The sequence below is a fragment of the Ursus americanus genome, chromosome 12 (genome assembly GCF_024610735.1).
Source record: "Ursus americanus isolate L20-20 chromosome 12, mUrsAme1.1.p, whole genome shotgun sequence".
Lineage (NCBI taxonomy): Eukaryota > Metazoa > Chordata > Mammalia > Carnivora > Ursidae > Ursus > Ursus americanus.
Genome location: NC_142138.1, coordinates 43,332,870 through 43,358,706, shown reverse-complemented (window position 1 = coordinate 43,358,706; position 25,837 = coordinate 43,332,870). Strand labels below are relative to the sequence as shown.

At 43.8% G+C, this 25,837-nt stretch overlaps 1 protein-coding gene across 2 annotated transcripts in view; it reads left to right on the top strand.

The window, feature by feature from the left end:
* The window catches only part of TGFBR3 (transforming growth factor beta receptor 3), a 191,393-nt gene that overhangs the window by 134,436 nt on the left and 31,120 nt on the right, over window positions 1-25,837 (top strand). For both annotated transcript variants that reach the window (XM_087866102.1, XM_045801799.2), the window contains exons 5-12: window positions 6,632-6,815; window positions 11,154-11,322; window positions 13,287-13,434; window positions 19,030-19,219; window positions 20,863-21,197; window positions 21,599-21,751; window positions 23,969-24,109; window positions 24,284-24,442. In XM_087866102.1, the coding sequence (XP_087722228.1) occupies window positions 6,632-6,815; window positions 11,154-11,322; window positions 13,287-13,434; window positions 19,030-19,219; window positions 20,863-21,197; window positions 21,599-21,751; window positions 23,969-24,109; window positions 24,284-24,442 (1,479 nt within the window). The remainder of the gene's footprint in view (window positions 1-6,631; window positions 6,816-11,153; window positions 11,323-13,286; window positions 13,435-19,029; window positions 19,220-20,862; window positions 21,198-21,598; window positions 21,752-23,968; window positions 24,110-24,283; window positions 24,443-25,837) is intronic.

Genomic DNA, 25,837 nt, shown 5'->3' with positions numbered 1-25,837 from the left:
CGATTTAATAACTGGTTTTTAGTTGGAGTTATTGGGTGAAAAAGCAGATCATGGGGTTTAAAGGTTGGCTAAAAGATCATTTCCCAGGCAGTGAGGGAAGTAAGGAGTTTGGGTTACAGGAATGATGAAATTATGGCGTATCCTTTTCTGTAAGTAACAGAATTGAGTTCCATTCAACAAGCAATTACAGAGTCCCTGCTTTGTGCCAAGCTCTGTGCCAGGCCCAGGAGATGTAGAATGAACCAGGCGCTTTCTTGGCCCTCCTCGTGGTGGTCTTTTGTCAGTTTTGCTTTTAAGTGGTCACGGTTCATGTGAGAGAGGGGGTCTGGACTAGAGGTGTGACACGGCACCTGTGCCACCATGAGGAGAGGAGGGGAGTCTGGGAGGCTTGGGAAGAGTGGTCCGGGTGGGGAGCAGGATGTAAAATACTCAGAAGCCTGAAGCAGCAGGATGTGTCTGCCACTGAGTGATTCCATATGGTGAGTAGATGGGGGAGTGGTGGGGAGTGGGGCAGGCTGAGGCCCTGTCTGGTCATGTGCCATCTAAGATGCTTAGATAGCATCATCTAAGATGATGCTCCTGCATCATCACGTGTTGACCTTTTAGAAAAATCTCTCGGTTGCCAGGGTGGAGGAAGGAGATAGGATTGGCAGCTTGGAAGATAGGAGGTGACTGTAATCCTTGAGATCGAGGTTGCTTGAGATATTAGAGCCAAAAGTGGAGTGGTAGCATGGCAAGAACCTACAAATAAAGTGGAGAATGGGGGATGGAATAAATAGTCTTGGAAAGTTTCTGCCGTTTTATCCAAATATAAAATCCTTGTTCTTAACATTTTCTTAAACAATTCCATATTCACTCATGTAGTTACGTTCTTTGCAATTGTGATTTTAACCCCTCCTTGTACTAGAAAAAATATTTTTTGGTTGTTGTTATTCTCTTTATATCTGTGTTCTTCCACAGACTTTAACCCAAGCCAGACTCAGATGAGGATACCATACCATGAAGATGAGGCAGGGACTAGGGCACTGACCAGTGGAGGGATGACAGCGATAGGCCGTGTCTTTATTTCAGCAGGACTCTGGGCAGGTTCTAGCACGATGCCCTTAGAGATGAGATGAGGACAGTTCTGTAGGGTTACTTTGTTGTTGCTGAACAGCCTGGGACCCCAGCAAGTGCTGTTCAGCGTGCTGGGTCAGCACGGGAGCGTTCCTGAAAGTCACAGACCTTAGCCTGGTCTCACTCCACTGCTCGGGGATTCATTTGACTGTGTAGAAGGCACGCATATGAAATGCAGCGATGTTGACAGCTAACAGAATGAGCATTTTTATGTGTTCTCCACAGACTTCAAATATGGGTCTAAGGAATAAATATAAGACTTTGTATTTATATGAAAGAGTTACTGGTATAAGGGAAGGATACAAAACGCCTCAACCCAATAAAATAAGACCTGGGGATTTAGGTCCCACCATCTCCATCACCACCTCCCTGGGGTGAGCTGCCACCCTTTCGCCCCGGGGTTATTATGGAAGTCTACTCCTGGTCTCCTGCTCTTGTCTCCCTTCAGTCTAGACTGACCATAGCAGTTAGAGTAATTCTGTTAAAACATTTGTTAGATGTTTTCATGAACTCTCAGTGGCGGCCCATCTCACCCAGACTAAACACCACAAGTCCTTACCAGCAGGGTAAGGTTGGGTAAGGGTAAGGTCACATTGGACCTCCTGGTCTCTCTGACCTCTCTGACCTTTTCCGCTACCTGTCCCCCCCATCCCAGTGCTCCAGCCACACTGGCCTCCCTGCTCCCCCTTCCCCTCGCCTGACCTTTGCACTTGCTGCTGTCTCAACCACAGATGCTTTCCTTCTGATGTCCGTCCCCGTCCTCCGGCTTGCTGTCTCTGTCTTTCAGAGCTTTAACTGCTCAGTGACTTTCTCACTTTCCCCATGACAGCATTTAAACCTTCTCTTCTTCTCTCTACATAGCACTTCTTAGGATATTACATATTTGACTTACTCATTGTGCTCCTCTGACTTCCTTACTAGACTGTAAGCTCCGCAAGGGTGGGGAGTTTTGTCTGTCACCTTCTGTACTGTTATCCCAGCATCTCCAGCAGTGCTTGGCATAGAGGAGGGAGGTGCTCAATAAATATTTGTCACAAGTATGTTTAAAGTATGAATTAATGAATATGAGATACCGGCAGGGTTCAGCTGATAGAAAAGCTGATGTGATTTGGGGCCTCATTAAGAGTCCACATATATGTAGAAAGAGATGTATGGTAAGGAATTGGCTCACGTGAATATGGAGGCTAGCAAGTCCCCAAATCTGCAGAGTCTGACCCAGTTTGAATCTGAAGGCCAGCAGGCTCCTGTAGAACCAGGAAGAGCTGATGTCCCAGTTTGAAGGAGATGAGTTTGTCAGGCAGGAGGATTTTCTCTTACTCAGAGGGAAGGGTCAGGCCTTCAACTGATTTGAGGTCCACACATGGTAGGAAGGGCAGTCTGTTCTACTTAGTCTACTGATTTAAATGTTAATCTCATCCACAGAATGAGATTTCCTCACGGAAATACTCAGAATAACGTTTGACCAAATATCTGGACGCCCTGTAGCCCAGTCAGGTTGACGCAGAATTAACCATTACAGTGCATTTGTCAGACCACACCCCAAACCCCAAGGCTTGTCCCAGGTACCACATTTCCGAGACTATGCTGGTGAAGATCTGAGAACCACAGTGTCTGGGGAGGAGTTGAGGGGGCTGGAAATGTGCTCTGAAGAACCGAAGTCATGATCGGGGTCAGATGACATCTTCAAACATTGGAAAGCTTGTCTCATGGAGAAAAGAGGAAGGAGTTCTTGGTCTGGAAGGCATAGCTCAGCCATGTGCATGGAAGGCAAAGCTTGCAGATAGAACAGAAATCTGCCTTGGGAGCTAGTGAGGTCTTCTTTCTGGCAAGGTTAGTACAGAGGCCAGCTATGACCAGGGGTCAGACGTGTCCTGTTCTGGTTTTGCTCCAGTGCTGACTCTCTGACCTTGGGTAGGCCGGTAGCTTCTCTGAGCTTTCTTCCTCTCTACTGTGGAAATCATGGTAGCCTCACTCACAGGTCGTCCCGAGGGTCAGATGGAAATAACATTACCTTCTAAATCTCAGTGGGGGCTGGGGGGAGGCCTTTGTCGGCATCCAGCTTTGTCAGAGCCAGGAGAACGGGTGGTCAGGAGGAGTGCTGACGAGCCCCTTGCCACAGCAGAAAATTTCCACTGACCTGCAGTCAGGGACACCTCACTGCCTCTGGCAGCTTTGCTTTCTACTGACTGGAATGTGCCTGAGGAGTGGCAGTTCACTCCTTTTCCAGATTCCTCAGCCGTGAGTGTGTGAACGTAGTTGCTGCTGGCCTGCAGGGCACAGACCTGAGCGGGGTCGATGCAGGGCTCACCCAGGAGTTGCCCCTTCCTGAAGAACGAGCCATGCCGTAGTACTGCTTTTCTGTGACTTGAGGATACGTTTTGAATTTGCTCCCTATTTCTTCTCTTGTTGACACGGTGTAGCCCACCTGCCACCCTGAAGAAATGCACTCCGTGTAAAACGCTTAAAATGCCAGGGCTTCATGTTATAGCTGTCACATGAATGAGGACAGAAGGAGCGGAGCGTCCGCGGACGCTTGCCTAAACATTCAGAACTGTGCTGGCAGAGAGACAAAGGCCTTTGCACTGTTGTGGGTTTTTTCGGTGACAGGCTTGATAAAAATGACTTTTTAGCACAAGTGCTTTTCAGTGAAAAGAAGATTTTACTACAGTGCTTTAAGTCATAAAAATCAGATAAACACTGCAGTTCAGTGTTGGTGAGTAGCTAAGCCTCGGAGGATTTAGACGTAGGTTGGCATGGTTATTTGGCAGGTAAACGGTTCAGGAACTTTTTCTTAGGCAGGCATTGTCAAAACAAGGTTGAAACTAAACCGTCCCCACTGGTTTTGCTTATATGGAACTGGCATCAGGACATTCGGCAGATGTCATTACCACACCTCATAGCACTTGGTGGGGCCTGATACAGAGTAGGTGTGCAGGAGGTGGTAACTGTTGTCAGAGGTCATGGTTGATGTCCAGCTTCGTAATGATTAGTTCAGGGCTTTCCGAGCCAATACAAACCAGGAAGCTGCTGCTTTCTTTAGTAGTAGGCAGCCCAACTTCTAGCACAGAGAGGGCTGTCACTGTGCAGACTCCGGTCTGGGGATCCAGTAGATGTTTCATGTTACTGATGTGTGATCAGTTCAACGTGTAGACCAGGGCTTCTCAGTCACAGTACTGGTGACATTTTGGATAATTCTGTATTGTGGAGGCGGCTCCGAATGTTTAGCAGCAACCCTGGCCTCTGTTCGCTAGGTAGCTCCTCCTCCCAGTTGTGACAGTAAGAAATGTTTCCAGACATTGCCAGAAGTCCCCAGGGGGACCGAATCACCCCAGTTAGGAACCATTGGTATAGAGGAAGCTGCAAGGTACCCACACTGGCCCTGACCTGTAACAATGCTTTTCAAACTATGGGTCGCTCAGTCCCGGTCAAGGCAGGTCTTCTCAACTGTGGCTGACCTTGGGAATCCCTCAGGGAGCTTTAAGATAGTCTGGTGTCTGGGTCACATCCCAAAGATTCTAATTGGTCTGGGGTATGCCTGGACCTCAGGATATTTAGAAGCTCTTCAATGCTTCTACTTTTCAGCCAAGAGTGAGACCACAGCATGAGTAGGTCATGGAATCAATTTGGTGGAGAATTTCTTTGCTAGTATTTTTCAAAATACAGTAGTGCCCCCTTATCTGCAGTTTTGCTTTCCATGGTTTCTGTTGGTAGTGGTCAACTGCAGTCTAGAAGCAGATGATCCTCCTTCTGACAAATCATCAGGAGGTCAGTGGTTCCTAACACTGCGTCACAATGCCTGTGTCATTAACCTCACTTCATTTCCTCACATTGGCATTTTTTTTTTTTTTAAGATTGATTGATTTATTTTAGGGAGAGAGTGCACAAGCAGGGGGAGGGGCCGAGGGAGAGGGAGAGGATCTCAAGCAGCCTCCCTATGAGCGTAGAGCCCAACATGTGGCTCGATCTCATGACCCTGAGATCATGACCTGAGCCGAAATCAAGAGTCAGACACAACCACCTGAGCCACCCAGGAGCCCCTCCTCACGTAAGCATTTTATCATCTGACCTCATCTCAAGAAGGGTGAATACAGTATAGTAAGATATTTTTAAGAAGACAGACCACATTCATATAACTTTTATTGATGACATAGTGTTTTAATTGCTCTATTTTATTACTAATTATTGTTAATCTCTTACTGTGCATCATTTATAAATTAAACTTTATTATAGGTATGTATGTGTAGGAAAAAACATGGTATACATAGGGTTCAGTATTGTCTTTGGTTTCAGGCATCCACTGGCGGTCTTGGAAGGTATGCCCCACAGATAAGGGGAGACTACTGTACATACATATAATTGAATAGAAAATATTAAGGCCAGCACAATAGTTAGGATAAGTACTATTTTTTGTATGTACAGTAAGCTTGAAAACACTGCTGTAAGCAGTAGAACCATAAGCAAAATCCCTGCTCTCTACCTGCTTTTATCTGGTTATTTATAATCCCTTTAGAAACTATTTTGCTTTTTGTTAATGGTAAGTCGTTAATGTGAAATTAAATACACTTATGTTGTGTGACTTGGGAATTTATGAACCTTTTTGCTGACAATTTGAGGTTTCACTCTGACATTAATAAAATCAGTTATTTTTGCAAATGCTAGCCAATACAGATGACATGCATATTTTCACCAACTAAATTTGATTACAGTGCAGCAACAAGATGATAATTTTCCTCCTTTGTATGTGTTAATTATATATACCATGATGTGCTAGGTCAGCGATTGTCTAAATACATCGAGCAAGAATATGGTATTTGCATAAATCATCCTGAAAGTTTTGTTAGAATCAGTCTAACAGCCTCTTGACTTCATTACCTGTGGGTATTTGGGGTCTTACAAAATAAACCGTAACATACATGCATCTCACTTGTAGGAAGCAGCATATTGTGGTAGAAGACTGGCAGTCTCCAGTCATTGTTTTTATCTCCGTGTTCAGGAGCACATAAACCAAAGGGGGATTCTTGCTATGTGTCTGTGGTGGTGACTGTCGGTAGATGCTGTGGTCTTGGAAGACCTAGAAGTCAAGTTTACTCGCTAACAGGACTTTGGATTGCTTGTCCTGATCTTGAAGCCCACTACAAGCCCATGACAGCACTCACCAAGGCTTTCCACTTGATTTGAAACCCATTACTTGAAGTAACTTCAGTTTTAGATATCAGAAAAAACAGCAGTGACAATTCACAGTGCACTCTGCTGTCTCTCATCACAGAGTTCTTTAAAAATTCTTAGGGACATCCTGCGTCATAGGTAGCTTTCTTGTTTCCTGGGAGAAGTAGCCTTGGGACTGTTTCTTGAATCAGCTGCTGAAAAAAGATGACCTGCCTGTGTAACAAAGAGAAGGGGTTGGATTGACAAATACGCATTGGTTGATAAGTGCTTTCTCTAATTACAATTCAGCTCCCAGTGACCGCACCACATTAAATGTGTATGTTCCTCTATCCTATTCTGTTTCCTCTAGGTGTCTCAGGGTTCCACAGTCCAGTTTTCATCAAGAAACTTCTCCTTGTCAGCAGAAACAGAAGAAAGGAACTTCCCCCATGGAAACGAACATCTGTTAAATTGGGCTCGAAAGGAATACGGAGCAGTCACTTCATTCACTGAACTCAGGATAGCAAGAAACATTTATATTAAAGTGGGAGAAGGTAAATTTTATGTGGTTCCAATTAATGACTAATTTATGACAGTCAGTTGTTTTCTTTTCAGAGACCAGGTGGGCAAGGAATCATAGAATTACAGAATGTTGGAGCTGTCAGGGACCCGGGAGATCACTGGGCCTGCACCCCTCATGCTCCCTCCTTCCCTTTTTCCTTCTGAGGAAACAGGCCTGGTAACAGCCAAGCAGGAAATGGGGAGTAGCATCGTTGAGAGAGGAGGGGGTTGTGGTGTAGGGTTTAGAAGACATCCATGTACGGAAGTCAGAGTGAGTGAGGGGTGAGGATCTGAGGAGATCGCTAATGGAAGGAAGGAGGGGTTGCCAGAATGAGTCAAGAGTTAGGGCGTCCTCTTACCTAGTAATCCGCAAACATTGGAAGCCAATATTAGTTTATGGTCTTGAAACATTGGTTAGATTTGGGGGAATAGCTGAGGAAAAGTGTTTGAATATATTTTTAATACTCATGCCAGTTACAAGGACAAAATTATTGGAGAAAGGAACTGTGTGGCCTTGATAAGAGATGGTCCATTTTAATTTCCTTGCCTTGCAAAGGGATATAAATATCTGGTCACTCAGCTTGAAGGCCCATTTTTAAAAATAACTTCTTTCATCATTATTTTTAGTTGAGTATATTTGGAGCCCCCCTAAGTTACTAGAAATAACAACTCTTGTGAATGAGTTCTTGTTATAGTCAGGTGGTTGTGTGAAAACTGCATGTCACGTCTTCAGCGTCCGTCTGCTTTCTGTTGAACCTACAGCACTTTTCTCCTCTTTTGCAGCAGCGGGACAGCATGGCGTAGGTTATTGAATGCTTGTCCCCGGCCTGTCCTTGTACCTGGGCTGTGTGACAGATGCAAGGAGAGGCGGACACTGATGTTGGAGTGTGTGCTGTGTCTTTCCCATGGGCCCTGCTTAACCTCGCCAGTAATCCTGGGAGGAAACCATTATTCCCACCATTTTACAGAGGGGTTAGTGGTGGGTGAAGCTAGCTTGCTCAAATCCACATTATTAGGAAGGGGCGAAGCCAGAATTCAAAGCCAGGTTTCCTGGCTAATGCTCGTTTCTTGATGCCGTATATTAAGTCGTAGCCAAGTAAGCACGACCCCAAAATGCAAGGAGGCACCTCGCAGAGTAGAAAGAAGAGTTTTAGATGAGTATTGGATTCAAAAAGTTGAAGTTTGTTACTGGACTCTGAGGGTGGTCAGGTAGCTTATAATAGAAGTCAAGTCCCATTGGAACAAAATGAAAAACCTCTTTTAACAAAGGTTCTAAGCCCTACCAGTGGTCTGCATTTCTGAAGCAGAACTCTAATAGCATGAAAGAATGCTGATTACCCACCTTTTGCCCCCCAGAATTTGTTAGAATAAGGAAATGTATTACAGTAACATTTAGAATGTCGACCTGTTCTCTTGACAGTGCACGAACTTTTATGTGCAGCCGTTGCCTGCCTTGAGAGTGAGGGGTTTAGTGACATCCCCAGAACCACACGCTGAGTCAGGAACTGAAATGACCTGGTGTCCAGTCCAGTAAAAAGTGGTGACTCCTTGGTAACACCTTTGGAGCCCCTGAAACTTTATTCCAGCTACCAGTTGGGTATGAGTCACTGGTAGACAGCATGGAGAAGAGCACTTGGGGGAAGGTTGGTGGACCGCAAAATGATGTCTATCACCATGGATCAGGCTCCACTGAGTGGGACTTATCGGCCAGCTTCCCAGAACCTGACTTGTCTCTACCTGGCTTGAGTCCAGGGATCCCAGGCCATGAGCCACCTCTTACTGTATCCCCAGTGGCTCTCAAATGTGGTTCCCACCCCAGCAGCATCCTCATCACCTGGGAACTTGTTAGAAATACGAGTTCTTAGGCCCGTCCAAGACCAACTGAATTGAAAACTCTAGGGGTGGGGTCTAGCCATCTGTGTTTTAACAAGCCTTCCTGGGATTTGGATATGTGCTAACATTTGAGAACTACTGCTCTAACTCGTATACCTTGAGTGGAGGAATTGAGGAGTTCGGTTCTTATCCCAACAGGTCTCATTAACTGTGAGACTTCAAGCAACCTCTGATTTGCCACTTAAGTCTCAGTTTCCACAGCAAGAAAATGAAGAGTTTGCATTACCCCCCATGTTCCCAGAGTATATCATTCTAGGTAGCAAAGTCATTTGTCAATCCTTTCCTAAAATACAAATAAGCATATGACTTTTTCCCCCCAAAACTTGCCAGGTTTCTACCCGGGGATTCCCCTTTGTGGTTTCCTTTCTACTTGGCAGTTGGTGTAAGTTTTGATGCCAGGCGTGCGGAAGGTCATTTGGGGGAAAAAGAACTCACACACACACATGTATACACAACAGAAAGTGATCAGCTTATTCAACTTAGTGACAATGGCATCTGGGACTTGAGCCCTTAATAACAGCAACTTTTAAACAAACCTTTCCTCGTGGCTTAGGAGGGTCACAGTGTGGGTGAGTTTTTTATTTGTCTCAAATCTCACATCATCGTTTGTCAATTCAGGAAGCCTATACCATGTGCCTGCTGCACGCCAGGTGCAAACCAGGCACACCTGTGAACTAGATGGATCTACAGGCCAGAGTTCCAGACTGGCTTGTCCCTGACCCATACACACCCCCTCTGATTCTTGACTGCATTTCAGTCTTGCCACCCCAGTATCATTTTCCGTCCTGTGATGTGGGGGAGGCTTCCGCAGGGCTGCAGCTGCGCGGTGTGCATTCCTCATCTGTTCATCTGGCAAAAACCTTAGCAGATGTGGGAGGGGAGGCCGCTCCAGCCGCTGGAGTCTGTGGAGCCCTGGTCTCTTCTCTCCGAGGGGGTCTGAGAGAAGAATGCAGGGTGAAGAGCCTGCGCGCTGGGGCCTCATGAGCTCCTCTGGTCCCCTCTGGTCTAGGCCTGGTGCTGAGGGCGCCATGGTGCACGGAGCCAGGATGCCTCCGTGTGTGCGGTGGACTTAGGCACAAGGGAGGGTGACGCAGGCTTGGTGGGGGTTGGGAGCAGGGCAGTATCAACCCAATCTGGGACTTCGTGGGCCGATCCCTCTCTCCTGAGTGAAACTAGCATGTGAATTTGAACCCCAGTATCCTTTCCGTTAAATGAAAAGAGGCAGAAGTTTGTTTCATTAAAGTGCCATGGCTCTGATTAATTACCCCTTCTGAAAAAAAGTTTGCTACACCTAGAACTTCCTTGACATTGGTCCCAGCTGTCACACTGCCAGCAGTTTCAAGTTCTGTTTAAACATTTAAACCGCTGGCTGGAAATCCCATCAGGCACAGTGCTGTGGAAACGGCATGAGCCGTTGCGGGAGTATCTTCAGACCCTCGGTACTTGTATCGCTTTCCCTGGTGGAGGTGAGGAGCAGCCCTCAGCACAATGAGATGGTGTTTGTGAAAGCACCTTGTAAACTGTATGGTGTTGTCAAAGCATTAGCCATCTGTGTCACAGTTGTGAGAAAGAGTGAAAATCTGCCCTCGTTTCCCCAAACTGCTTTCTTCAGTCTTTAGATCTGTAGTGTTGTGATGAATAAATGTGAGGGGATGACTAATTCTACATAGCAGGCCAGAGAATTAATTAGGTGGTTGATTGTTAATTGAAATAGCAAATATCTAAGGAGGACATACCTGGGGCATAGGATGGATCATTGATTTCAGTAGTGAGTATGCGGACTGTGAAATAGCTATTGGATTTTTAGGTACTTGGTGGCCAGAAGACAACACAGGTCTGCAACTCGGTAAGGGAGTCATGATCTAGGTGCAGGTTGAAGCCCTGGGAGTGATGGAGATCATCTGGGAAGAATACAAGACGAAATGGGGATTGAGGAAGAAACGGAGTTCTGAGCCTTGGTTTTGTATCAGAATCAACTATGGAACTTTTCAAAAAGAAAGCTTCCTCGGCAGCCCCCACCCCCACCCCAGAGATTCTAAGTCAGAATCTCTGGGATGGGGTCCCAAATAGGTAGATTCTGGTGTGCACCGAAGATTGGGGATTGCTGGTGTTTAAAGAATGGGTAGAGGAGGAGGAACCAGGGAAAGGGACAAGAGATAGGTCAGAGGAAGCAGATGAGGACAAAGTAGCCTCAACAGAGAATAGGAAAGGAGAGGATTTAGACTCAGAGACCACTAGAGTAGGTCACTAGGAGGTCCCTGGCGACCGTATTGGAGGCATTTCAGGGCCGTGGCTGAGGAGTTCTAAGGCACTTGCTGCAACTTGTGGTTCCCTGTGTCCTGTACCTGCTCAGGGTCACTGTCACCTTCTTCCCTTTGATTCTGGTGACCCCATAGCTCCGTGGTTTGACGTATCGTCCTGTGCTGCTTTGCTTTCAGATCAAGTGTTCCCTCCCACGTGCAACATAGGGAAGAATTTTCTCTCGCTCAATTACCTTGCCGAGTACCTTCAGCCCAAAGCAGCAGAGGGTTGTGTGATATCCAGCCAGCCCCAGGATAAGGAAGTACACATCATTGAGTTAATTACCCCCAACTCTAACCCCTACAGGTAAGTGAGTTTGTGTGTGTGTGCGTGTGTGTGTGTGCGCACGCGCGCAACTGAGAAGAGATGAAAGGGGCGCCTGGGGGGTGCAGTCAGTTAACCATCCAACTCCTGGTTTCGGCTCAGGTCACGGTCTCCTGGTCATGAAACGGAGCCCCATGTAGGGCTCTGTGCTCAGTGCAGGTGTGCTTGAGATTCCCTCCCTCTTCCCTCCCCCCGCTTGCACACTGTCACACTCTCTTCTCTCTCAAATAAATAAATAAATAAATAAGATCTTGGAGAGAGAGATGAAAAGATCTTTGCTGACTTGAGGCAGAGAGAGGTACAACCCTACCCGTGTAGGAGGCTTAATGCTTTGGCTGAGGTGAATCAACAGAAGTTTTGAGAAAGGGAGTGAAGGCACCTATGGTACATTTTATTTTCTGCATCTGTCTCTAGATCCCCTATATTCTAGATGAGTTGCTGAAGCCTCTTCTGAACTTCCAGACCTAATTGTAGGACTAAATCACTCTTGCTGCATCATTATCTCCTTTGACTGAGATTATCCCTGATTTAAAAAAATGATAAAATATACCTTATTAACATAATTATAATTTTAATAACATTGTGTTTTTAATAAAATTCTGTTTCTAACGTCCTTAGAGCATATTTGCACATATACTTTAAAGCTGTGTGTGTGTGTGTGTGTGTGTGTGTGTGTGTGTATGTATATGTGTGTGGAGATGTGGCCCTTCATGGTGACACACCAGAGAACGATTAGATACAACCTGCCTCTCGCTTGTGTTCTTTTTCTCCTTCTTCCACCCTCAACTTCTTGCCCCAGGACTAAAAATTTAACTCTCCCTGTCAAGAATGATTAGGGAATTAAAAAGAGAATAAAAGAGGAAAAGTGGCTCCTTCTCCCACTTTAGCCTGCATTCCTGTGGACTAGTGACTTAAAATGTAAATTTAAATTGTAGAGGGATTTCAAAGTTAAAATTCTAATCAAATTTTGCTTTCAAAAGTGAATAAACTACGCATCAGTTTTGGGAAGATTGCATTCTGTCCCACATGAAGAATTTTGTGGAAGATTTAAAAGAGAATGGGAATAGAAGCAATCTGGCAAATGTACTTACATATTAAGCCTCAGGCTTCATTTGAGTATATCATTCATCATATGCTTTACAAGTGTGTAAAACCAAATGGAAAGAAAGACTTTCCTTTAAATTCAGGATGACAGAAATGTTATTGTTTGGTTAAAAAAAATTTTTCTTTTATATTGAATTCTTAGAAGTTTGGGTTGTGTTCATCAATTTTCCAGTAATCATTTGGTTGACCATCTGTTTTCTTTATTTTAATAACTGTATATCCAGAAGTTTGGGAAAGTCAGTGCAGATATGATTCTGTAGCAAATGTTAATGGCTTAAGCAAACTTTATATATAAAGTAAGATTCTCCACCCTTTTGCCTCTTATTTTATCTGAAGTGTCCTAGTTATTTTTATGTTGTTTTTGGTTGGTTGGTTGGTTTTTACTACCAGGCCTCCCTCCTCCCTGCCACCTTCTACTTACCTAACTGGCACTTAAATTTCCGGTTTTGAAGGAATTTGAGCATATGGCAAATTGAAAAGTTACACATTGAAGGTGTTGAAGGTTGAAAAGCAACAATTCTGCTTTAAGCAAACTCCTGTGGTTGCCCAAGTCCATTTCAAACAGTGGATGTGTTAAGTAACCATCTTTTTTTTTTTTTTCCTAAAGAAGGAGAAAAATTTCAGTGTCCAGTTATCAGCAGGCATATTTGTCTATTGTTATGTAAAACCATTTTGTTTTGTGTGCACTAACAATCTGTTTTGCACATGTCATTTGCCTGGGATCAACTCCAGCTTTTTAATCAACTGGCCAGACACTGGAAACATGAAGACTTGGAAGAGAGGAGATAGTTGCAACTTTCTGGCATTGGGGTCCTAACTTTGCCTTTGTTTTCCACACACAGTGCTTTCCAGGTGGATATAATAATTGACATAAGACCTTCTCGAGAGGACCTTGAGGTGGTCAAAAATCTCATCCTGATCTTGAAGTGCAAAAAGTCTGTCAACTGGGTGATCAAGTCTTTTGATGTTAAAGGAAACCTCAAAGTTGTTGTAAGTTGGTCGAGCATGTCTCTGTTTGGATGCGTGGCAGCAATTTAAGCTGTGCTTATGTGTGTGATTTTTGTGAAGTTTCTGCTTCTCTGAGCTCTCTCTTATTTTTCGCTTTATAAAATAGGCTGCTCCTTGGTTTCTCCTGACAAGGGCAGACAGTGTGGTGGTTAAAAGTGTGGCCTCTGGGGTCAAGATCGAGATTTGAGTCCAGACTGCCATTTACAAACTGTGACCTTGGGCAAGTCCCTTAACCTCTCTGGACCCTGTTGCCTCATTTGTGAAATTCCTGAAGTGTGTGAGTGTAGTTTCCAGTCAGAGTAAGTAAAATAACGAACACAATGGAGCCTTTCATAGTTGACAGTCCTGTAAGGGCCTCAGTGTCATGGTACTGAATATCAGCTCTTACTTTGGGGTTAGGTATTTAGGGAAGGTGTGGAAAATTGGGCTGACCCCAGCTCATACTGTTGACTTTTCTTTTTGAGATAATTACATGCTATTGGCGTATCTTTTTGTTCCCTTCTAACTTCTGAGAGAGAAATACTGATAAAAGAATCACAGTAACGGAAAAATGACACAGGAGAAGTACCCCCAGCCTAATCCCTAAGCATTATTTTCATGAAGGAAACATAACTTCAGAAGTTTATTTGGTTGGCATGATAGGCAAACACCAACTAGTTTCCTGAAAAGTTGAATGTTGAAATTTAGTAAAATAAATATTTTTTAATATTTATTTATTTATTTATTTATTTATTTGAGAGAGAGAGCGGAAGAATGGGGGAGGTCAGAAGGAGAGGGAGAGAGACTCTCAAGCGGCCTCCATGCTGAGTGTGGAGCCTGACACAGGACTCGATCCCACAACCTCAAGATCATGACCTGAGCTGAAACCAAGAGGTGGATGCTTAACCGACTGCACCACCCTGGCACCCCAAAATAAATCTTTTTCAAATATGTTTAAGGTGATAACTGTTTGACAGAATATTGCACAAATTACATTGAATGTTAAAGAAAAACCCCTCAGGGGCGCCTGGGTGGCTCAGTCGTTAAGTGTCTGCCTTCGGCTCAGGGCATGATCCCGGCATTCTGGGATCGAGCCCCGTATCAGGCTCCTCCGTGGGGAGCCTGCTTCTTCCTCTCCCACTCCCCCTGCTTGTGTTCCCTCTCTAGCTGGCTGTCTCTCTCTGTCGAATAAATAAATAAAAATCTTAAAAAAAAAAAACCCTCCCCCTCTTCAGTTTTAAGAGTATAATTACCTTAGCATCTTTTTTGTAGAATTAAATTTTTGTGCATTGTCTTTTTAAAAAAATTATGTCCGATTCCTTTTTCGGTACCTGCATCGTATCAATTGGAGAGGATTTTATGTTTTCAGTATTTGGTGGGGAGGGATGCCTTTGGTTTTGGTGGTGTTTGTTCGTGACACCATTAGTGGGATACAGCAGTGAACAAAGCCAGTGGTCCCCTAAGTACCGTGATGCATGAGCACTCACCAGAGGCAGCAGGCAAAGCCACGAGCATACACATGTTAATTTTAAAGTAATCGTTTCTGGTTCCTGTGGGTTGTCTTTTTTTTTTTTTTTTTAACATTGAGAGGATCCAAATAAACCATGGTGTGTAAGGGTGATCCATTAATTTGGTGTTGAAAACAAAGCCCAGCCGTGATTTTCTGAAGTCAGAGCTGTTTTGATTGCTTTCCCTGGCATGGCATGAGGGGTGTTGGTGACCTGGGGTGTCTACAGCATTTGCTGCCTGGCACACCAACCAAATGTTTTTAATTTCAGAATAACAAAAACAGGAAAGGGAATCATGCTTTGAAAGGCAAAAACATACGGTACATTTTAATTCCCTGCTGGAGTTGTGTAAATGTTCTTTCGGGCCTGACCCTTCAGTGGCTCTTTCTGTACCTGAGCATGTGTTCCTGGAGTTCACTGCGACTGTCTTCACTTTTCATATGAGTAAGAAAGGCTAGAAAATGAGGTGGCTCGTCCCAGTGCAAGATCTGTTTATATTCCCCTCTTTGGCTGTACTCCTGTTCCAGGCCAATTTTGGACAATGCATGACAACATTACTAAACAATTAGGTAATGTTGCATGATGTTCTTTTTTATTCTCCCAATCAGTTTCATGCTTTGTGATTTCCTAACTGCCAGTCTCAGATGTGAATTCTGCCTGTGCCGTGAGGGGAACGTACGTGCTACTAAAAGAGCATACTTCGTGCTTGGAAAGGGGAAAGGGTTTATAGTGGCCTTGTTCCTAGTATTTTCTTCACAGACAGCCTGGTAGAGTGGAAAGAACATGGCTTTGGTGCCTTACAGGGCTGGAATCAAATCCCATTTCTTTTTTTTTTTTAAGATTTTATTTTTATTTATTTGACAGAGAGACAGCCAGCTAGAGAGGGAACACAAGCAGGGGGAGTGGGAGAGGAAGACGCAGGCTCCCAGCGGAGCAAGGAGCCTGATGCGGGCCCGATCAGGACCCCTGGGATCATGCCCTGAGCCGAAGGCAGACGCTTAACGACCGAGCCACCCAGGCGCCCCTCAAATCCCATTTCTTTTTTTTTTTTTTTAAGATTTTATTTATTTATTTGACAGAGATAGAGACAGCCAGCGAGAGAGGGAACACAAGCAGGGGGAGTGGGAGAGGAAGAAGCAGGCTCACAGCAGAAGAGCCTGATGTGGGGCTCGATCCCAGATCGCCAGGATCACGCCCTGAGCCTAAGGCAGACGCTTAACCGCTGTGCCACCCAGGCGCCCCTCAAATCCCATTTCTGATCGTCATTCCTCTTAGTTGATATTGGGGAACCCAACTAAATTCAGAGTCTATAGCCTTACCCGTGAAACAGGTATGATGATAGGACTCACCTTGAGAGTTCTTGTGAGGTATGGCAGAGTTCATTCATTCATTCACTCATTTACTCATTCAACAAACATTTGTCAGGTGCCTATTGGGTATTTCATCTAAAGCACTTGCCACACTGTGCACATGGTGGGTTCTCAGCCATACATGCTACTTCCATGCATCTCAGGTTTCCCCTCTCTAATCAGGGAATAGTAATGCCCATCTCCTTATATTTTAGAGGAGAATTAAATAACATATGTAAAGCTTCTGGCACAGTGCCTGCCATAAAAAGGAGTTTATCTTCCTTCCACAAGTAATTTTTCAAAAGTTTGTCTATAAGAGCAACTTCTCTAAACAAAGTGAAAAAGAGAATGTCTACTAAAAGAATTATGAGGAACTTGATGGCGTAAATGTAAAGAAGAATCCCATTAAACATGAATGGCACGTGTGTGCTTGTAGGGGGTGGGACATGGGGTTAGAATGCACCCTCCAAATGACAGAATGGTCCAAAGAGATGCAAAGAGCAGGGCCGTGGACAAGAACGAGAATACTAGAAGTGTCCACATTACCATGCCCAGCTCTGGCTCTTTCTTCAGGTCCCTTATGGACCATGCATAATCACATTTTGGAAGAACCTCCAAAACATAAAAGAATAGATGGAGGAAGCTTCCTAGAAATTTTTTGTTACACTATTTCAAATGGCCTTAGCACTTCAAGGTTGATGATAGCCAGCTTGTTCTTAGAAAAGACCTGTTTTAGTCCCAGTGAGAATATGCATTACATCTCTGACCAACCTCTCACCCTCCACCATCAGTTCTGATGCAAGTGTGTGTTTGGCAGTGGAGGGGAAGTAAGGAGGGAGGTGCTTGGACTCTACCTAGCTCATCGTCCTTCACAAAGATGTGGCTGAAACATGGTGGTGGTATTTGGAGAGCCCCCTTGAACACTCCCAATTGAAGTAGCTACACTGAAGCCTTGGAAAAGCCTGGGGGCTCCCAGAAATACAGGGTGAGGATTCGCTCATTGCTGGGAAGGAGCCAACTTGCCAAGCCTTGTTGTTTAACAAATGTGTAGATAGATTTCTAGTCTTGTAAGTCCCGAGGTGTAATCAGTATGAGTTGTACTGACAGCTCCTAGATTTAATGTGGAAAGGTGTAAACAAATCATTCCCTATTGGTACAAAAAAGACAGGTGGCAGTTGTGATGATAGTGTTCTGGAAATACAGTATTTTCTCAGCTGTCCAACAACATGAAAGACTAGGGCAGATGAGGCCAGGCGTCCTATGTAGGCCAGCGTTGCAACTCCAGCCAATCAAAACGACATGTTGCTTTGAAAGGCTAGAAGCTGCGCCTAAGGAACGACGTTTTAAGAACTAATTGGATCCTTCTTTACCTCATTTTAGTTTAATTTTTTTTAACCCTTCCTTCCCCTAAGGTGTTTTCTCTGAATCAAAGTAAGAGCTAGAATATTCTAAACCTGTGAAACGGAGGTTTTCCACAAATGGCTGCGAAATGTGGTTAAAGCTCTGTCTGGTTGCTTTGCATGCGTGATTGTGACTGGCCAGTCTCTGGCAGTTCCAGATAAGCACTCTGGGTAACAGAAAAATACACTGGGGAAGATGCTTTGAGCTTTGAATTGAAAATATGTGTCCTCAGCCAATATCCCACAACCAAAGAGGCCAAGAGAACTTAGAGCCTGTGAATCTTCTATGGTTTTACAGTGGGAAAGGATTAATATTTAGTCATGTTAGGGGCAAACAGAATGGGAAACAAATGGGGAATTTAGGGAAAAATGCTGCATGTATGCAGGAGAAAATAATTGGGCATGGAAATTAAAGTGATCTTTATACGGCATGGAAATGGTCTAATCTGCATGCTGGAAGGGCTTTCCAGCCTTGTTGGAGCAGTTGTTGAAAATGTGGTGCCTTCGCTTTGGTATCTCCTTGCAGCGTTCAGCTCCCTCGCTATCTGACAAGATCACTGCCCTGGGAGCCAGGTGATGTGGGAATGCACCCATCCATGTCTTGGTTACTCAGTCCTTTCTTGGAAGGATTTTTATCATTCCCTTTTAATTTTGTGACTAATTACCAAGTGAAAGTCAGCTTGTGTTGCTGGATAAAATATTGGTTCTTAGAGGGACAGTAACCCAAATTAAACATATTTAAAACATAAAATCTAAGCATATTCAGTTAATAAAATTGACAAATAAATACAATGACAGGATCACTAAATTGATCATAAATTATAACTGAAATATCCACACTGGCTGTTTCACCATATGGAATTTAATAGTCTACAAAGATGAGCTTGTCTCCACAGGGAGGTAACTAGGTTGTGCCTTCTTTCATTTAAATCAAGGGTACAGGAGATAGAAGCATGGACATATTTTTGGCAGTGTAACATGCCCATCTGTATACTTTATACATCATTTTAAGTAAAGATAAGGGAAAGTTTGGTATGTATGTGTATATAATTTAAACATTAACTCTAGTAACATACTAGGTGTACTTCGTATATGGCTACTTAGTGATCATTGGGTTATTTTTATCAATATAAGCAACTCAGTGCTATGATCAAACAGCATGAATAGATTTCCCGTAAACTGCTATTAAAGATTTTCACGTCAGTATCCTTAGCCCAAGGAAAATAGGGATCAAAAGAATAAATACTTCCTTCATCTACAATGTAGAATCTGATATTTAATTCTTATTTAAGGCACTATTTAGTTTTAGACTCATGAGTGAAATTTTGCTGTTATCTTCAGGCTCCTAACAGTATAGGCTTTGGGAAAGAGAGTGAAAGATCCATGATAATGACCAAATCAATAAGAGATGACATTCCTTCAACCCAAGAGAATCTGGTCAAGTGGGCTTTGGACAATGGCTATAGTCCAGTAACATCATATACAGTGGCTCCGGTGGCTAATAGATTTCATCTTCGGCTTGAAAACAGTGGTAAGTAAAAATATCCACCAGTTGAGGCTTTCCAATGAGAAACTCTCTTTTCAACTTATATGGTGCTGCTGTTCTGTTGTAAATTTTGATGATTCGTTTGACTACATTTTACTATAAAGCTTAAGGTTATCTAGAATTGTGATAGATTGTTTTGAGGAAATAATCTTTGGTACAGATTTTTCAATAACAGAGTTGATTGCATGTTGAAGAACTGTCGTTGTAGATGACATAATTCACTGTGATTACATGAAGAACAAATTAGCCTGGATTCTTCTCTCGGAAGTGCCTGCTAATCACTTATAGCCAAGGTACAGCTGCTCCTGCCACAGGGGAGAAGTCCTAGGTCAGGCTGTATCTTGCAGGACAGTAGTCACCAGGCACTTTCTCACTCTCACCCAGAGGGAACACAGGAGTTCTTACCCAGTTGGATATGGAGCAGAAAGTGGAATAGTAACAGGTTCTTGAGGTTTTTCCAGAGCCTTATAGCTAGCGAGATTCAAATCCCAAGTTTTCTGATCCCCAGACCTGTTCCTTACCCCAGTGGTACCGCTACCAAGGGTGAGTACTGGCCATTTATTCACCGTTTGAGGGGGAAGTTGCTTAACCTTTGAGACTCAGGTTCCACCTCAGTAATATGGGAGAAAAATAGGCCCTACCTGCCTTGTGAAGGTTTCTGTCAACATACAAATTAAAAACCTTCCAAAGCTCTGATTTCTTTTGAATCCATAAGGCTGTGCCATCTTTTTCCAAAAGGTAGCATTGGAGGAGAGTTCATGTCCTCTGGTTATCTTCACTTCCGGCTCCCACTGAGGTGGTCTGACCTCAAGCATTGGCTTTGAGACTGGATATAGACAACACTGGGAAAATTTTTCTTCCCTAAATTGTTGAAAATAGGACAGAACACTGAGCATTAATTATATGGAAATACGTCTCTCCCTTTGAAGGAATAGGATGCCTAAGCAGCTTTTTCTTTTCAGGACTAGGTTCTCAAAGGCCAGGATGCCTAGAAAGCTGTTGGAATTTAGCAGGCAGAAAGGAGGTAGCGAATAATTTTAAAATGCCAATATTGTTTCAGGAAATCCTTAGAGAAATTATTCTAAAGAATCTCTAGATTCAAGGGAGGTATTTCAGTGGCACTTGATTTGTATCAATCAAACCATAGATTTGTATAGCTTGTCAAGCCTTAGAAGTTATCTAATCTAGTGGTTCTCAAACTTGGGTGTGCATTGGAACCATACAGAGAGCTTTAAACATATTAATGATTAGGTACCACTCCACAGAGAGTCTGATTTTTATTTGACCTGGGGTACAGCCTGGGTATAGGGAGTTTTTTTCAGTTCCCCAAATGATTTTAATATGCAGCCAAAGTAGAGAACTACTGATCTAATCCAACCTCAATTTTAAAAATTAGAAAACCAAGACACAGAGAACTAAGCCTTTGGCCCAAAGCCACTCAGTCAGTTAGAAAGAACACCAGGACTAGGATTTAGGCTTCCAGATCCCCGTCTCCTTCACAAATTGCTTGTGAAGAGTAATTTTACACACGCCCGTTCTGTAATAGTTCTTGTTCTTCCTTCTAATGATGATGACTGTGGCCTGGCAACACACACTGATGATGGTTTGCCTTCTTCTGTCACCACCAGAGGAGATGAGAGATGAGGAAGTCCATACCATCCCTCCTGAGCTACGGATCTTGCTGGACCCTGTCGCCCTGCCTGCCCTGGAGAACCCAGCCATCCGAGGAGGGGGAAGCCGAAATGGAGGTTTCCCCTTTCCTTTCCCCGATATCTCCAGGAGAGGCCAGAAGAAAGGGGGAGAAGAAGGGATCCCCCGGCCAAAGGACCCTGTCATCCCCAGCATACGACTGTTTCCTGATCTGGGAGAGCCCGAGGAGGTGCAAGGGAACGTGGAGGTTGCCCTGTCAGTCAAATGTGACAACGAGAAGATGATCGTAGCTGTAGAAAAAGATTCTTTTCAGGTCAGTATAATTTCTTAGAGAAGAGAAAGCCACCTCCTTTCCCATCTTGCCCCAGTGTGTGTGAGTTATTTCCTTCTCGCTCTTTCACTTTTGAGCTCTGGGGACTTGATACTGTTTTCTCAGTTGGATGGACTCACTTCCCCTTGGCTGTGATTCTCACTCGGGTCCTGTTGTTCTCAGTTGAGGGGGGTTCCAGATCTTCTTGTGTCAATATTTTGGTTTTGAATTTCCAAGGCCAACAAACACAATCCTTGGTAGGTTGGGAGGAGGTAAATGGGGAGGGGAAATGCAGGCCTCCAGCAACCAATACTATATGGGAGGACCGGGCAACACGTGCTCCCTGTGTGCTGCAGATCTGCCCGTGGGCCCCCCCTTTACATCTTTGGTGGTGGTTGTTTCAGGCCAACAGCTACTCAGGGATGGAGCTCACTCTGTTGGATCCTACCTGCAAGGCCAAGATGAATGGCACCCACTTCATTTTGGAGTCTCCCCTGAATGGCTGTGGTACTCGGCACCGGCGGTCAGCCCCAGATGGTGTGGTTTACTATAACTCCGTGAGTGTTCTCCAAAACAAAGCTTGGCCCTTTGCCAGAGCCTTGCTGGGTGTTACCTTAAAATTAGCCTTAAAGTTTCTATGACCTTGAGCAGGGGCATGTACCCCAGGCTAAACAAAGCCAAGCGTCAGTTCTCAACAAGATGGCATGTACTTTGACCCTGAGTCTACACAACTGAGCTGACCAGCTCCGTGGTCTCTGTGGCCTCATTTGCCTCTTGTCCAGAGGTGGGAGGACTTCTCCCTTCCTCATGAACCAAAGAACCAAGAGAAAACCGAAAAGCGCCCTCAAGAAATTAAGTCTCTCTCCACCTCTGAGAAAGATTGTAAATTGAAGCAAATCTCCTACTTTTGACGTTACCCAGAGGGAAATTGCGCAGACTCCCCCTGATGATAATCTGCTGCAATAGCTAACCTACACTTTTCAGAAACCATTCTTGTCAGCTCATTCATCTAAATCTTCTTTCTTCAGATTAAGCCTATTCTTGCAGAAATACACACTAGGCACTGAATATTAAAATAATTTGAAACATGGAGTTTCAAAAGCACTTCATCATGTTAATTTTGCCGTTCAGGTTATACTTTTAATGGTAAAAGTAAGGCTCAAAAATCCCCAAGTTCAGCTTTGGCATGGGACAGGGAGGGTGCGACTGTCCTTCATGTCTGTCCCGCTGCCCTTCGGTAGATGCACTTGACCCATCCAGAAGAAAGACTGGAGGTCAGGCGCTCTGTCAGTGTGGCTCACGTAGGCACTGGCTGTCTTATGGGCCCAATTTTATTATTCTTCAGACTTAGAGTGTTTGAGCTGGAAAGAGCCTTAAGATGATCTCATTCAGCTTCCTCACTTCACAGGTGAGGAAATTGAACTCCTGGGAGTTAAGAGACTTGTTTAGATTTGAAAAACTAGTTAATGGCAGAGCCAGGACTGAATCTAGCTTCCTGACCTCTCATCCACTAATTTTTCCCCTACACCAGGCTGGCCCAGCTAATCTCCCTTTGTTACTGGAATAATTTATTAACCTTTGACGTCTATGGTAAACACCTGCCAATTCTGACACTAATTTTCTTACATTATCCAATTTTTCCAGATATAAAGGATGGCATATATTACTGATATACTTGATTTTGGAATTTTAAATTTATGACTAAATTAATGCCAATTTAAAAAAAGTACCATTTGCCTCAGAAGAGAAGGGCATATTAAGCCCTTAAAATCCCTCCTCTGTGTGTGTGTGTGTGTGTGTGTGTGTGTGTGTGTGTGTGTGTGATGATGATGATGATGATGGTGATGATACGGAGGGTGAGCAGTGTCCTAGGTACTTGGCTTCAATTCCATCAATACTTCCTTCTGCGGAACTTGTAAAGAATGGAGAGGTGGTTTTCCTACATTCTCTTCCCATGCTGTTCCCTACAGTGAATATCGTAGCTGTTCCAATTATAACTGTTTGTAGCAATTTCCTGACTTATGATATATTTTTGTTTTGCACCATATTAAAAAATCTAAGCCCATGAAACAAAACCAAACAAAAAATGTGACTATTCTCTAAATGCAAAAAAATTAGGATTTTATTTATGGAGTCATGGTCCTCAGGTGAATTTTTCATGTTACCTAGAGCTAACCTAGGAATAGTCATCTCAACTAACATTAAGATAGATTGTCATAGATAAAAACATGATTCTTTCCTGCATCTGTACACCATCCACAAAGATATGGGGGAGGAAATGAGGGAAAGATAGAGGAGTACAGAGAGAAGATGAGGGGACTGGCTCAATAGTAAACATTAGGTACTTTGTTTCCAACTCAAACTTTATACAAATCTTGATGGGCACAAATAAGAAAAGCTCTTTGCCTTATTCTGCTCTTAGTATTTCTTAGAATTTTTGATGTAAAGAGAAGCCCTCCTCCCCTACCGTGTAGACTGACTGACAACCCCATTCAGCCCTATTTCAGTGCCTAGTGTTTTCCCACTGTTTGAGACAAGTCTTATTTTTTCACAAGGAAAAATGCATATTTTAGTTCAAGTCTTAATTTGAACGTATGTTGGGTTTCTCTTTATTTTTAATCTCTTTGAAGGTGAAATCCTAAGAAGACTTGGAGTTGTTTTTTTTTTAAGTTGAGATTTTCAGTTTGCATCTGCATTATTACGTGGGTGTTTATGTGACGTAGAATCAAATCATGTGTCTTAACGACATTGTCTGCGCTTTCTTTGCCTTTTAGATTGTGATACAGGTTCCATCGCCTGGAGATAGTAGTGGCTGGCCAGATGGTTATGAAGATTTAGAGTCAGGCGATAATGGATTTCCAGGAGATGCGGATGAAGGAGATACCTCCTTCTTCAGCCGACCTGAAATTGTGCTGGTACGTGTTTGTTTGCAGCACGTAGTTTGTGAGAATGTGGTCTTTTTGGTTGGCTTTAGTTAGGAACGATTGAGGGGAAAATGGGTGTTAAAGACCAAAGCTTACCAAGTTCCAGGGTCTTCATTCTTCATTTGACTGTGATTTATCTCTGTTTGCTTTGTTTGCTTTCCCCAGTTTAATTGCAGCCTGAGGCAGGTGGGGAATCCCAGTAGCTTCCAGGACCTACCCAATGGAAACATCACTTTCAACATGGAGCTCTACAACACTGACCTCTTTCTTGTGCCGTCTCAGGGGGTCTTCTCCGTGGCAGAGAACGGACACATTTATGTTGAGGTATGAGACCTGGACATTAGCCTTGGGCTTTTAGGTTAGGGCGGAATTGTTGTAGCTCCTGGGGCAGAGCCAAGGCCCCTGCAGCAGAAGACCTCATCGTGTTCTTCCCCGCGGCCCTTGAGCAGCTCTGGGTGAGGGCTTGGCTCAGAAAATGCATCCAGGTTGATTTCTGACCAAAGTAAGACATTGTAGGATTTGCTATGTGGGGAGAGTGTTTTACAAGATGAATGCTTTTTAAAAATCGGTGCTGCAAATTCTAATAGAGCCCCATTCTTGCTTGTCCTTAGCATTTTTGGAAGAGGGGTTCAGTAGTTGCAGTGTCAGAGTTAACCAGGAATATTTCACACTACTTCACACAGTATCTTTTAAATTGAACACACTTCAGTGAAATGCTGCGTGCTGCCCTCTCTCATGAAGATTGAGGGGTTTTTTTTAGATCGTTATCTAAATGTATCTATGAATGTATTAAACTGTTTCATATACATAACAGTAGTGATTATGCGTAGCATAAGTCTGTGGAATAGCTATGAAGGTATTAGATAGTGGTAGTAATAATGAAATAATAACAGCTAACATTCGTTGCAGATTTATTTTGTGCCAAACTTGGTTATAATTATTATAGTAATTTACTCTTCAAAGCAGTCTGATGAGACAAGACTAATTTATTTTTTTAAAGATTTTATGTATCTGTTTGACAGAGAGAGAGAGCACAAGCAGTGGGGAGCAGGAGAGGGAGAAACAGGACTCAATATCAGGACCCTTGGGGTCATGACCCGAGCCGAAGGCAGATGCTTAACCAACTGAGCCAGGCACCCTGAGACCAGACTATTGATGTACCCATTTTAGGGATGAGGAAATTGAGGCACAAACTTGTCTAAGATCACACAGTTAGTAACTAATGGAGTTAAGAGTAGGGTCCATACTCAGGTTGTCTGGCTTGAGAGTCCACAGTGTGACCCACTAGATGCTACCATGAGTTATCCTCAAAGTGCCATTTATTTTTTATTTTTTATTTTTTATTTATTTATTTTTAAGATTTTATTTATTTATTAATTTGACAGGGAGAGGACAGCCAGTGAGAGAGGGAACACAGCAGGAGGAATGGGAGAGGAAGAAGCAGGCTCCCAGCGGAGCAGGGAGCCTGATGCGGGGCTTGATCCCAGAACCCTGGGATCATGACCTGAGCCGAAGGCAGACGCTTAACGACTGAGCCACCCAGGCGCCCCTCAAAATGCCATTTTTAAAGAGGAGAAAATGTGACCTCTTAGCAGTGCAAATATCCAGGTTCAGATTAGATTCTAGAAAAAAATGAATACCTTTATGGCCCCAGGACATCTGTTGGTCTTCTAGTTTCGTGGTTAAACTGCAAGCTGGTGTTCTACTTCACTGTGGGAG